The 13,254-nt window shown below is 41.7% G+C and overlaps 1 protein-coding gene across 25 annotated transcripts in view; it reads left to right on the top strand.

The window, feature by feature from the left end:
- LOC143209056 (uncharacterized) overlaps nt 1–13,254 on the top strand; it is an 85,224-nt gene that overhangs the window by 28,663 nt on the left and 43,307 nt on the right. For 20 of the 25 annotated variants that reach the window (XM_076424226.1, XM_076424225.1, XM_076424224.1 and 17 more), the window contains one exon: nt 11,395–11,500. In XM_076424226.1, coding sequence (XP_076280341.1) covers nt 11,395–11,500 — 106 coding nt within the window. The remainder of the gene's footprint in view (nt 1–11,394; nt 11,501–13,254) is intronic. The other 5 variants (XM_076424229.1, XM_076424223.1, XM_076424248.1 and 2 more) reach the window with 1 other exon arrangement.

The following is a 13,254-nucleotide window of genomic DNA, read 5'->3' on the forward strand; positions in this document are numbered from 1 at the left end:
AGGGCGCGCTCCGCAGTTTAGATTAAGGAAAGTTTCATTCACGGCGCGGCGGTTTCGTTAATGAATCCGGGGACGTGAACACGTGGCCCCCGTCCTCGTGGAAAGTTCGCGGCTTCTATATTCGGAACCGACGGAATCGATATCGCCGGATCGTTAAACAATTCCGCGGTTTCTGGGAACGAGCCTACGATTCTCCCATTTTCAGATAATTTTCCGTTCGATCGACGGACTCCGTCGACCGTGCTCCCTCTCGACAAATTATTCGAATTATACGCGACCGAGGGTTCGACCCTCTCCACTCTCCATGCGACGAGACTGAAATCTAGTTTTGTCTGTTCTGGCTGATTGCTGTCTCGCGAAAACAACTTTCCCCAGCGTTTCTGCGCCATTATCGAGATCGGTGTACGTCGCGACGCGACTCAGCGGTAATTGCGTCGGCTTTTCTATCAGGTCGTTCGAACAGTAATTTCTTGGTGTTTCCAGGGGGAAACAAATCTACGATATGCAGAGGACTACATTATTTAAAATTAATCAATTAAAATTTGCATTTCTCTGTTAACTCTGTTAGTTAACTCTGTGTCGAACTCGACTCCGGCGAATTATTTTGAAACTGTGTCGAATAAAACCTGCGACGGCGATTTCCATGTAACCCCCACCTCCGCGCTCCACCGAAAGCAGGGGACATTGGCAGGGGAGGGTCGAGAGGGGATTTTCGCGTGCAATTACACGAGGCGATGCCCCGCCGCGCCGCGCCACCGGTCTCCCGATTAATTCCGCACGCGATCTCATACCCCTCGACTCTCGATGCAGTTTTCTCCGGGCCGCCGCGTAATTATCAATTAACTGACTGCCTCGTTAAGTGGAACCTTTAACGACATTATTCCGCGAGCCTTCGCTTGCGCACCGTTCGCGTTCGTTCATTTGTCCACCATCGCATCGTCCGGTTCCATACGGAGCTTTCCCGACTTTTGATCGTTTTCCGATTCCGAGTCCCGGGACTCAGGGAAAAGAGAACCGGGCAGATCTTTGAACGCTTCAAACAGACCAACTTTTGTCACGCAGAGTCGGAAGAGGCTTTGCCACGCCGTGAAAATCACATTTTCCGTGCGACGTTCCATCGTCTGCGCGAGTCTCATAAAATTTGCATTGCGATCGATGTCCGTGCGATTTTCTTTCTCTTTTTTTCAATTTCAGAGATTATTTGCTGTAAGAAAAATAGTTAATGCGTTAATCCAGTGATCGAATATTGAAAATGAATAAGAATCGTTTTGGTAATAATTTAAAAAGAGGCACTCCCCTCCGATCTTGATAAAATTTAAATATGTTATAGATTTTGACATTTGGAACAACATTTTCCTTTTCACATATTAGAGGGGGGGGGGGTCGCTTTTAGTTTTCGAGATATTCGCAAAAAACTATTGCTAATACCGTATTGAATATTCCGTATTCTTGTACGCTCCGTGGCAACGTAAGCATGCTGCGGCGCGATGCACTATGGTCTGGAAACCCGCTTTTTGTGACGAAAAGTATTTTAGCGTTATTTTAAAGTTAAAGGTTATAGTATGCTAGGTCATTGAATTCGTTTCGACACTAGCAATAATATTATAAAGTCAGAAATATATATTAATATTTAAGATGTTATTATTTATATTTATAGATATGTAAATACTGATCAACTTTTGTTGGGAACATTTTTTTGGCAGATCGTAGGAAATGTCTTAAAAATCGTGTTAACAGTACTATTCTGCCGCAGGAATACCGGTGACTATTTATTAAAATCGATGTACAACTAAAACTGGCAGACCCGGGCAGTTTAAACTTTATACACTATATTCAGAAATGTCTACAGTTTCTTATGCAAACGGTTCTATGCTGCCCGAATTGGGCCGTTTTTTTTCAACCCTTCTCAAAGTTTACACTGTTTGAACTTGATATGTAGGTGTTCCCATTTATATGGTCCACCCTTGTACATATTGTATAAGCATAAACGATGTACAACTCAAATGTATAACAAACATATCTAACCAAATTTTAAATTGTACAATAGGGTAATATAGGGTTCGTGGAATGAAAATATTTAAGAAAATATTTTTAAAAATAAGCGTTCGGAACGCTTGAAACTCCAGGTGACTATTGACCCGGGCAGTTGAAACTTTATACACTATATTCAGAAATGTCTACAGTTTCTTATGCAAAGGGTTCTATGCTGCCCGAACTGGGCCTTTTTTTTAAACCTTTCTCAAAGTTTACATTGTTTAATCTTGTCACTATTTGTTTATGGATAAAAAGATGCTAACAACTGTATTACACACCTAAAATACACCTGCTGTCACGTATGAAAATATCATTTAAACTTGTATTTTGATAGTCTATGATGACTATTTTAAACGTTTTATTTAATCCGTATTTTACGGAGTTTGTTGTCAAAATGTTATATCTCAGCACAAAATAATCTGAAATGAATAATAATTTAGATTTGGAAGCTTTGAAGGCTTCTTACTCTGTTACAAAGAAATTTTTTTAATATCTTAATCTTGAAAAATTGACTTTTGGCCACCAAAAGCGGGCTTCGAGACCATAGTGCGACGTCTAGTCTTTTTACTTCTTTCTCGTAAACACGCTGTGGAGACGAGAGAGAGAGGAAACAGGGTCTCACTCTGGTCATACTCTTGAATTTTCGTATGCGTGCTCTCCGTCCCCTCCACGACCTAACCACAACTCATTGTATTCGCATAATATTTGCATTGTAGATGTTAGGCAGAATTCGAACTAGTAATGGAAAAATCATGCGAATAGAATGAGTTGTGATTAGGTCGTGAAGTCTATAAATTTTTAAAAGGTGTACGAATATTTTGTACACCCACTGTATGTATAGTATGTAGTATGTATGTACATATAGAGAACACGGTAAATTCAATGCAGTATTAGCAATAGTTTTTTGCGAATATCTCGGAAACTGAAAGCGACCCCCCTATATGTGAACAGGAAAAAGTTGTTCAAAATGTGTAGCTGCATAAGATATTCGAATTTCATCAAAATCGGAGAGGGATGCCTCTTTCTAAATATAATTACCATCGTTTTAAGAAGTCAATCGGTTCGATTCGATTGATTTTACGAATTTAATAAAGTAGATGTTCTTTCCAATTTGTTGGAAAAGATCAATTGTACTGTTTCGAAGACATTCAGCGATTCTCACATTCGATTACGCACATTGTTTCTCAAATTTGATCGATTCGATTGATTTTACGAATTTAATAAAGCAGATGTTCTTTCCAATTTGTTGGAAAAGATCAATTGTACTGTTTCGAAGACATTCAGCGATTCTCACATTCGATTACGCATATTGTTTCTGGATAGATTCGATCGTTCTAAGCGAACAGAGACAGGTATGAAATGGCGGCAGCGTGTGGCCCCCAGCGTGAACAGGATTTCGCAGCACGCTGTTCGTACGTAGCAGCCGCTAATTGTTTTCTGCGGGCAATTAACGTGTCCAGGGTCTCGAACGACGCTGCAATAGCGATCGCGGTGCGCCGATTCGCAATATGTTAATTGGATATCGAGGTAGGTAGCGTCGCGATGCGATGCGTTAATTCGACGGAAATATCGGCTGTGGGCGCGGCGGCGACACATGAAAAGGTTAACGGTGCCCTACATCGCCATTAATAAATGAACGTATGAAAATCGATAGACAGGCCGTCGCGAGATACACCGGAGTAGTTCGCGACCGGAGTTGCGGCCGCTCAGTTTCGCGAGCCTCCACGTATTTTGCGAACGAGTCTTGTCGCGCGTTTATTTATTCTTTCGGTGCGTTCCGAGCTTTCACCGAGCCGAATTTCCCCATGGACGTTACACAGGAGCGCTTTCTGCGACTCGAGGATCGATTCGTGGAGATCGTTATCCAGGCTACGAACACGGTGATCGATTAGTGATACTTTTTTTCTCTCTTCTTTTTTCTTTTATCTGTTATGTACACTCGTGGATATTCCGAATCATTCCGAATAATACCGAAAACCTTTCGATCGTGTCCATATAGTAGAATGTCAGAAATAATATATTTTACAATACTTTTTTATTTAGTTTGCGTCTTACGACAACGATTCATTGTTCGTCTCGCGCACTGATATACATATGCATTTCTTTTATTCACCTTTCGGTGCACTCATCGTCAGAAGCGAATACATCTATTGTTTTCGTTCGTGTGTCCGTTACAGAATCTGATAAATATATGTATGTATAAATAATAGAGTATACTTTGTATTTACCACGCGACAAGAATTGTTTGTCCTGCACAATAATATTCGCATTTGTTTCATTCGTGTTTCGATACACGTGGAGGTACTTTTTCGAATTACTAGCAATCAAGTGTGTTATTTATAAAATGCCAGATGTCCCGAAAGGAGTTAAAGAAAAATTCATTTCATCCCTTAATAGCGTCTTTACATTGAATACGATGTAACAACCGCTATTGGATTTTTTAAATATTTTGTTCTTTTATATTTCACCCAGCTAATTTCTCTATAAATGCATAAAAAACCGCAGTCTAATAATTACCGTTAGGAGTCACAGGATATTGATATTTTTAATCAACATCCTGAGGGCAGTGTGTCGTTTTCAGCGACGCGACGGCCCAAATTACAATAATTATTCGCGGCTCAAAAGACATATGAGCCTAAAGCTTTTGCAAATGGATTATGGAAGCCCCAAGCATCGACCTGTCTGTCTGTCTCTCTATCGAAACCTTGCAGCATGTTTTAATTGGTACAATGAACGCCGGGACGGAGCGCTGGGAACGTTTCAGCGCCGTTATCCGATCCCGTATCTAAAGGGAGCAGTAGGAAAAAAAACAGCAAATGATTGAACCCGTCAATGAACAGAAATTCCGTCAATCCGTTAATTTATTAATTCGCCTCGCGCGAAGGAGAACTCAAGCGTGCAAAACTGTTAAGCATTTTTTCGCACTCTCTCGAGTTCGAAGATTTGCGGTCGACGCGACGGTGCTTTCGCTTTTTATTTCGCGACCCAAGGCCACCGTAACCGCAAACCGCATTTATTAACCGAATGTCCAGAGATGGGCGGACATGCGAACGATCATGTCTGAATAATTAACTCGATCGAATTTCAACCCTCGACTGGTAGCGTCGAGTCTCTGGAACTAAAGATGCATTTAACGATACGATTGTCGATAAGATATCGACGAATAAAAAAGATTAATATTTCAGAGTCAGAAGCGAAAGTCTGCTACTAATAGTTGACACGCCAAATGAAAAAATTTGTAACCAGTAACAGCAACGTTGCTCGCTTCGTTCTCGCTTGACTTCGCACGGGAAGCATTCGATTCGAATGACAGGTCGCCCACGCAGCCCAGATTCTCGCGTTTGAATCGCGACAAAACTAAAAAGGGCATGAAAGAATCGCGTTCATCTGGACACGAGACTTAGAAGGCTCGCTACAGATCGTGCGAAACACAGAAAACGAACAGAGAAACGAACGGAAGTAAAAAAAATAAAGGGTACAAGTGTATCGCGAGCCCTAAATTCGAAAGAAGAAGGCTGCTCGACATTCTCCCTATTGTCGTCGGCAGGCTCGCCCATTCCCGTTGTCTCCGGAGAAGAGAAAAATGACAACAGTTTAAAACGAGTGCACGCGTTGCAATTGTTTCAGCCCCGGGAGGGTGAAATCGCGTCGCGTCGCGTCTCCGCCTGCGTTTTCTGTCCGAGCTGTACGTATCTGGGTTAAGTAACTAAATCAATCGACTCTGAGGAAACGGGACAACGCAATTAGCGGCGCGGCGCGCTACGAATCTGTCAGGTTTTAGAAAATCCACCAGGGAAGAGGGGGACCTGTATCGATTTTTTCCGAGCTGGTTCTCCACCCCGTGGCTGGAGAACGATTCCAACCCTCCTCTTGGCGAGAGATTAATGGGGGAATCGTGACGCATAGACGACGCGTCGTTTCGGTCTGTTTATTGTCACCGTCACCGGTCAACTGGTTTCATCTCTTTCTGCGTCTGCTCGAATCACCCGTAGTTCTTTATTAACCCTTTGCACTCAAACGGCGATTCTGAGGCGCCAGGCGAAATTGCCATATCATTCTTTCAAACAGGTTTTCCAATTATTCGATTTTTCTGTATTCTCGAAATTGCCAAAAATTCAAATGTCGCATGAGAAAACAGACCAATTCTTTCGACGAATCGACAAGCAAACGGTGCATCAAAATATTGTCCTGAAAGGAATTGCACGCAGCGTGGTCGATAAATCGTGTAAAAATTTCTGCGACACACTGTAGATGCACCCGGGGTGTTCTACAAAATATTTACAAGTTTACGCGACACAATGGCGCACACTTTAAAAATCAGGCTACACAGACTACTAAGAGGATAAACTGTACAAGAGATGCGCGACTGCTCACGGACACGACTCACCCTCCATTTTCTCCATTGTAGCGCAAACGTCAAGGTATTTCTGTACTTCCTGCCGTTGGACATTTGTCCGAGATGAATAGAAGTCGGCGAATGTGAGAGCCGGTACGTGTTATTGTTAGTCGAAAGTTGCAGTTAAAGCCTCGCCGGACTTTTCCAGGCGAATTCGGTTCCGTAGAACTACGTGAAGTTTCTGTGGACTTTGAATCCGTCGGATATGGTTTTAGGCTGTTGTTTTTTCTAGTTGATTGTAGTCTCTGCCGCCGCGCCGTGCCGGTGAAATTCAGTTCCGGAGAGTCCACCTCGATCGAAAATTCATTTCGGTGAACTCTGTAAAATGTTGCCGGAATATCGTCCTTAGCTGTTCGAACGTAAGTTTTAGCGAACTTTTGCTAGTCAATTATAGTTTTAAACAGCCATCGAATGTGATTTCATCGAGTTACTATGATTTCAACTTACTTTGGACAGCCATTTGTCGGTTAAATTTCATTTTGCTAGTTTTTTCACCGGCGAAATACAATTTGTAGCTCTCGTCAATCAAATTTAGCTCCGCCGAGTTCTCAATGAAATTTCATTTCGCTTCGTTTCGACGAACTTTCAATCGGTCGTGTATAGTTTCCGCTAAGAGTAGTTATCGCTACTCTGCCGTTCTTGTCGATCAAATTGGGCCTAACCGATTAAGATCGATGGCCAAAACTGCCCTTGGAGCTTTTCCAGCGGCTATCGAACCATTCGAAAGCTGACCAAGAAAAACCTCTCCGAGTAAGCCCTTTAACTTTTTTGCGTGGGTAGTTACGTTCTAAAATTCGGAAAAGAGGCGCATTTTACAGAATTTGTTCAGATTTCTTTCGGATTTTTGTTGTTGGAAACTGTGCTCGTCAAAAATGGAAAACCTCAACCAGTCTAACTTTTGAAAGCGTATACACGTAGAGACTACGTTCTTTCACGTTTGCCGAACATAGTTCGTGTTTTCAGCGAGTCCTCCTCTTCCAATTTGTTTTCCTCGAATCCCCGGAAGGAGGTATCGATTTTTCAATGACGGGACCAAACGAGTACAAGCCACGAGAACATTTCGCAACCCTCTGAGGAGGCCGATGAGAAATTCGCGACGCTAAGACGCGCCATTTAGCCCCGTTTATTGGCACCTCCTTCGCGAAGCCGCGTTACATTTCCCTTTTGTGCCGACGACGTGTATTCACCGTGTTCGATCGATCGACCTCCGTTCAAACTATTTTTTTTTGCCCTCCCCTCCCCCCTTTGGAATAAAAGAAAATGAATCGTCCAGGCTCCGGGAACGGGAACGGGAACCGATGCGCATCGTCATTGTGCTCGATTGCGCTCGGCTTGACAATAGCAACGATGGCCCTGTTTTATGCGACGCGTTCGGATGAACCGTTCTTGTCACCCGCAGTATAATTCATCCATGTGTCTACGCCGATCGAGAGACGACCATTCGATTCTTATCGGCGGTTTAGCTCGATGCCGACCCTTGTTTCTCTCTCGCAATCGCGGACCCCTCGGAAACCACAGATAAATTCTTCCGACCGCTGCGCCGCGCCGCGTCGCACAGTGGGTAAATTTGACCTAACTCGATTCTAAATGAAAGAACTTTCGATAGAAATGAGGTCGAGCCATGAATTTTTTTAAAAATTAATGCTGAAACTTTGCAGTGTATGGGAAAAATAGGGAGATTACGGTACGAACGCTTTTTAACCTTGAGAAAATTCGTTAAACTTGTACAATTTCAAGGAAAGTTTCTCCGTTACTACGCGCGGAAATTTTTTTTAATTTTTGCTATATATCATTTCCCGTAGATTTTTTCACGCTGATTTCAAATCTGGTCTCAAAATTTGTCTACCACCTCTGGTTTTTTCAATAAATCGATTTCTGTGACAAGAAATCATTTCAACGAAAACATGATTTCATTAATTTCTTGTCACAAAAATCGATTTCTTGAAAAAACCAGAGGTCGTAGACAAATTTTGAGACGAGATTTGAAATCAGCGTGGAAAAATCTACGGGAAATAATATGTAGCATGTTCAAAAAAAAAAATTTTCCGCCCGTGGTAACGGAGAAACATTTTCTTGAAATAGTGCAAGTTTAACGAATTTTTTCAAGGTTAAAAACCGTTCGTACCGTAATCTCCTTATTTTTCCCATATTCTGCAAAGTTTCAGCTTTAATTTTAAAAACATTTCATCGCTCTACCTCATTTCTATCGAAAGTTCTTTGATTTTGTCTCCGATTTGGACGAAAGGTCCCACTCTGCGCCGTGCCGACCGGCAACTCGCTTGGTCTCCGAACGCTTTGAGCTTTGCATCTCCCGAAAGTAGGGGACGAAAATATTTGTCCAGCTTGAAAAATGAATTTTTCCAGAATAATATACGACAGATATTTTTCTTAAGTATATTTTTTCATTTCGGTAAACAGCGAAAGTCTTGCGATTCGCGATTAAACGATCGAATACGTTTAATTCCTTGTCTCGCACAGTGTAGTGCAGATTTCGTTATAAACGCGATTAAATACAGCTGAGAGTCGTTGAATCAATACTCAATAATGTGTCAGCTATCGGACAAAATCGTAAATCCTCTACAGTCTGGACAATGTCGATAACGAGTGCCATATAGATGTACTGTACATATGGTATATCGTTCGCTAACTGGCTTTTTCTTGTCAAGAATTCAATTTTTTGACTCTCTTGTAAAGCTCTTTCAAAGTATCTGGGTATCTTTGAAACTTTGAAATTACAATAGTAACTTGGAAATTGACTATCAAGGTATCTCGTGAAAGGTGAACCCAACAAAAACATCCTGTAACCAGGAGCCAAGTTCCTATGGCCGTAAAAAGTTGTGAGATCAAACAAAATACGGCCAAGTTCGTTAGTTTAGAAATGCCTCTTGCAATACTGAAAAAAGCGTTTGTGAAAATTAGTTTAAAACAACGGTATTTAGTTTTTAAAGAGTTGCATGGAGGGCTAAATTATTCAAACTTGTCCGCTACCTAACGCCTTTTGCCATTGGTTTAAAAAGTAACGGCCAAGTTCGAATAATTTAACCCCCATGCAACTCTTTAAAAATTAAATAGCGTTCTTTTAAACTAATTTTTATAAACGCTTTTTTCAGTATTGCGGTATTGCATTTCTAAACTATCGAACTTGGCCGTATTTTGTTTGATCTCACAATTTTTTACGGCCAAAGGAACTTGGCTCCTGTTTACAGGATATTTTTCTTGGGATTTCATCAATTTTTGTTGAAATTTCATCAATTATGAAGTAGGTATCAAAGATTAACACTCTGCCGGCGCGGCGAATTAAAACCCAACTTTACTTAGATTTTTTTTTGTTATAATTTTAGTGTCATTTTCTACCTTATCGTAATCTAACAGTTTGAGCTTTTTGCCACTATCTCGAATGGCGCTGGACGGACGTTTGAAGAGAGGAGATGATTCTTTCCGGAATTTACACGGTTCCTTATGGGAAAAGCGGCATATTTCATTTTCTCCATACATAACCTATTTCGTAATGTTTTTTTTTTATATAAGCCCTTTAAGGTGTAAAATTTCAAACTTTGATAATTATTCCTTTGAGTGTTTGTTATGGTGGACCTATGTACCAAATTTCAAGCTTGTAGGTCAATGGGAAGTACCCAAAAGGTTTTGATGATCTGTCAGTCAGTCAGTGACAAATTTAGCGATTTTTTAGGTCCCATATCTCGGAACCTACTAATGTTGAAAGATTAATGTTTCGTCAATATTGAGACGTGATAGCATTTAACACGTGTATGAAATTATTGGGTATGGGAATAAGTTTCCGTCCTTTTTTGTTGAAAAGAAGCTCTTTATTCAGAAATTCAAATGGAAAGTAAATTCATTCAAAGTATGCTGTATCGGCATGTACAACCTTCTTCCACCGTTCAGGTAATAAACGAATTCCTCAAAGAAAAATATCTGGTTGTTACGATGCAAGCCATTCATCGAGCCAATTTCGGATACTTTCATAGGAAGTGACCTGTTCTCCAGATATGGCCGACTGCATGGACCGGAACAAGTGGAAATCTGAAGGAGCAATGTCCGCCGAATATGGCGGGTGGGGCAAAATTTTCCAGTTCACTCCTTTCAAGTATTTCTTGACGGGTTTTGCGACATGTGGCCTAGCGTTGTCATGTAACAGAATCGGCTTATCGTGCATGTTGTCCCATTCCGGTCGTTTTTCTTGTAATGCTCGCTTCAAACGCAATAGTTGTAGTTCTTCAAGTGTTTGACGTGGATTTTCATCAAGTAATGCTCGCAAATCTGTATCTTTAAATTTTTTAGCGCACCATCGCGATCTTTGTCCCTTACGTCGAAATCATGGTTTTTAAACCGCCGAAACCATTTTTTACTACTTGTATTTGATGGAGCATCGCCCCCGTATATATCCACAAGCAAACGATGCGTTTTCGTGGCACCTTTCTTTAAAACAAAATAATGCAACACAACTTCCCGCAAATGCTACTTACTTGGAACAAAAGTCGACATTTTTGACGCGAAAAATTGACTGCTGTTCACGCTCGAAACAATTGCCACTAACTGCGTTTTGAAGCTTAGACACGGACCTTCCAAAAACTTGTACTACGTTCCATCAAATACGCGATCGGTACTTAAGTACAACGACATCTCCAAAAGGGCGGAAACTTATTCCCATACTCAATACATCTCTCCATCTGCCTCCAGTGCCTAGTTATAAGCCTCTAAAAAACGGCTAAGTTGTTTCGTGTAAAAGGAGGTAGTGCGAGGAACTTGACTGGTGCACTACCGTGCAGCTAGATTTTGCGGTCCATTCTTCTAGGAAATCTCCACCGATCCAGAGGTGCGGAATCACGATGTAGCGGTCGCGACATATAATATAATTTTGAAAGACCCTGTACAAGATCGATAACGACTGCCGCATATGTCAGATATGTAATTTGCTAACCGGCTGTTTTGTTTCTGTGTTACAGCAGCTCCATTCAGAGTATAGGAGCACGTACACATGGCACGAGTACACAGGGCCGCACGCAGAGCTCGCGGTTGTTCGCCGAGCGCCGCAACCGCCGCCGACCTCGAGTAAGTTGGCCCCGTCTCTTGTTAATGTTTCTTCATCTATTATTATACGGGCTGTTCCGTGCGAAACAGGTTCGGCTTCGATCCTCCATAGAATCTGCGACTGCGAGAACGAACGCCTTTACGCGACAGCGCAGCGGCAGCGAACGAAGAATAGATGATCCATCTTTCTTAATTCTTAATGCGATCTCGCCTGCTTGCCGTTAATCTTTGCCAGTTTCGTCAAGATCTAATCCTTTCGTATTGTAACTTCGATTTTAGTGCATTCGCTAGTTCACCGTTCGACCACCGATCATTCGTGCTTCTTTATCTAACTTGCTGAACTTACTTTTATTTTTAATTGCAGATTTGCAATGCTTAATCAAGCAACGGTAAACGCAAACAAGGAATGTTTTAAATAGTTCAATGAATCTGTAAATGTAAAGAAGAAAACGAAGAAATATAAGTGACGACGAAGGGAACGGAACGGGAGATGAATGGAGACGAGATAATTGATATCTAATTAGATTTGTAACGACTACTAACAATAAGTGGTAGGGACTTTTCATCGAAGGAATTGTCGGTGGTCCGAAGGCAAACCGCGCTTAGAAAACAGCACCCCTAACGTTCTATATATTATTGTAAACGAGTGAAATTTTACGCTTTCTAAAGTTCGTTTCCATGTGGAACCCGACCGATTCGCACGGAACAGCTCGTACGGTTTCTCCTCACAATTTTAGCTTCATCAGACTCCTAATCGGTACGATAGTCTCGTAGCAACGTGACGTAGTGGGACAGGCGCGTTGTCTGAGCAAAATTTTCCGGGAAAGTTTGATTGGAAGCAAAGCGAGAATCGAATTTCCCTGGACGGCCAGCCGATTGGTCGATCTCGAACGATTTTGCTCAGGCACTCGTGCCGCTGAAGGTTCATGAACGAGGAAAAGAACAATGCCGCGAGGGAATTCGAAATTCACGGCGATACTCGTAGCTGTATCACGTTTGAAAAAAAATTGAGAAGAAAATAATTCCGAGAACGTGTATACATTCGCGCGCGCGCTCGCGATCGTTGAATCGAAAGATCGAGGATCGACTCGAATGATTTTCGCTCGCCAGGCAACGTGGGAAAAAAGGGAAAAAAGGGAAAAGAAGGGAAATTCACGCTCGCCTTCCACCGATATTCTTCATAATTATCGACTACCTCTTTTTCTCATGTTTCTCATATTTCCACTCCCTCCGTAGTGTTGTAAAGGTGTTTAGTGATTTTTCTCTGGTCGTGCTGCCGTTCGTACATACATACCTACGTATACACTATACACAGGGTGTCCCAAAAATCGTGATACAACGTATACATTTCATTATGTTCGAAGATATTCGCGTTGGCGAGAAACTTCCTTTCCGATGTGTTGTGCTCGACGATCGGAACAATAGATATCTAACAGCGTTCACTTTAATCTAATTTTGCTCTTATCGATAGGTTATCCATTTTAGTTTTTCTTTTCAATGGGCTTCCCGAAGGAACTTTCTTGCCGACCGATCTGTCGTAAACTGGGAATTTTTCATTTATGGGAAATTCAGCGCGATACCAATGTTAGACTTTTTACCACAGCGTCTGTCTCTTTGGCTGACCTATTCTACTTACTCTAAGCTATACTCGTTGTCAGACTGTTGTATCGTGTATTTTCATTTTCAACTTTGCACGAGGCTCGCATCTTTTGTGTTTGTACGACGATTTCTGAAGCACCCTGTACATGGTCTCGATATATATATCGCACATGCTC

The sequence above is a fragment of the Lasioglossum baleicum genome, chromosome 5 (assembly GCF_051020765.1).
Source record: "Lasioglossum baleicum chromosome 5, iyLasBale1, whole genome shotgun sequence".
Taxonomy (NCBI): domain Eukaryota; kingdom Metazoa; phylum Arthropoda; class Insecta; order Hymenoptera; family Halictidae; genus Lasioglossum; species Lasioglossum baleicum.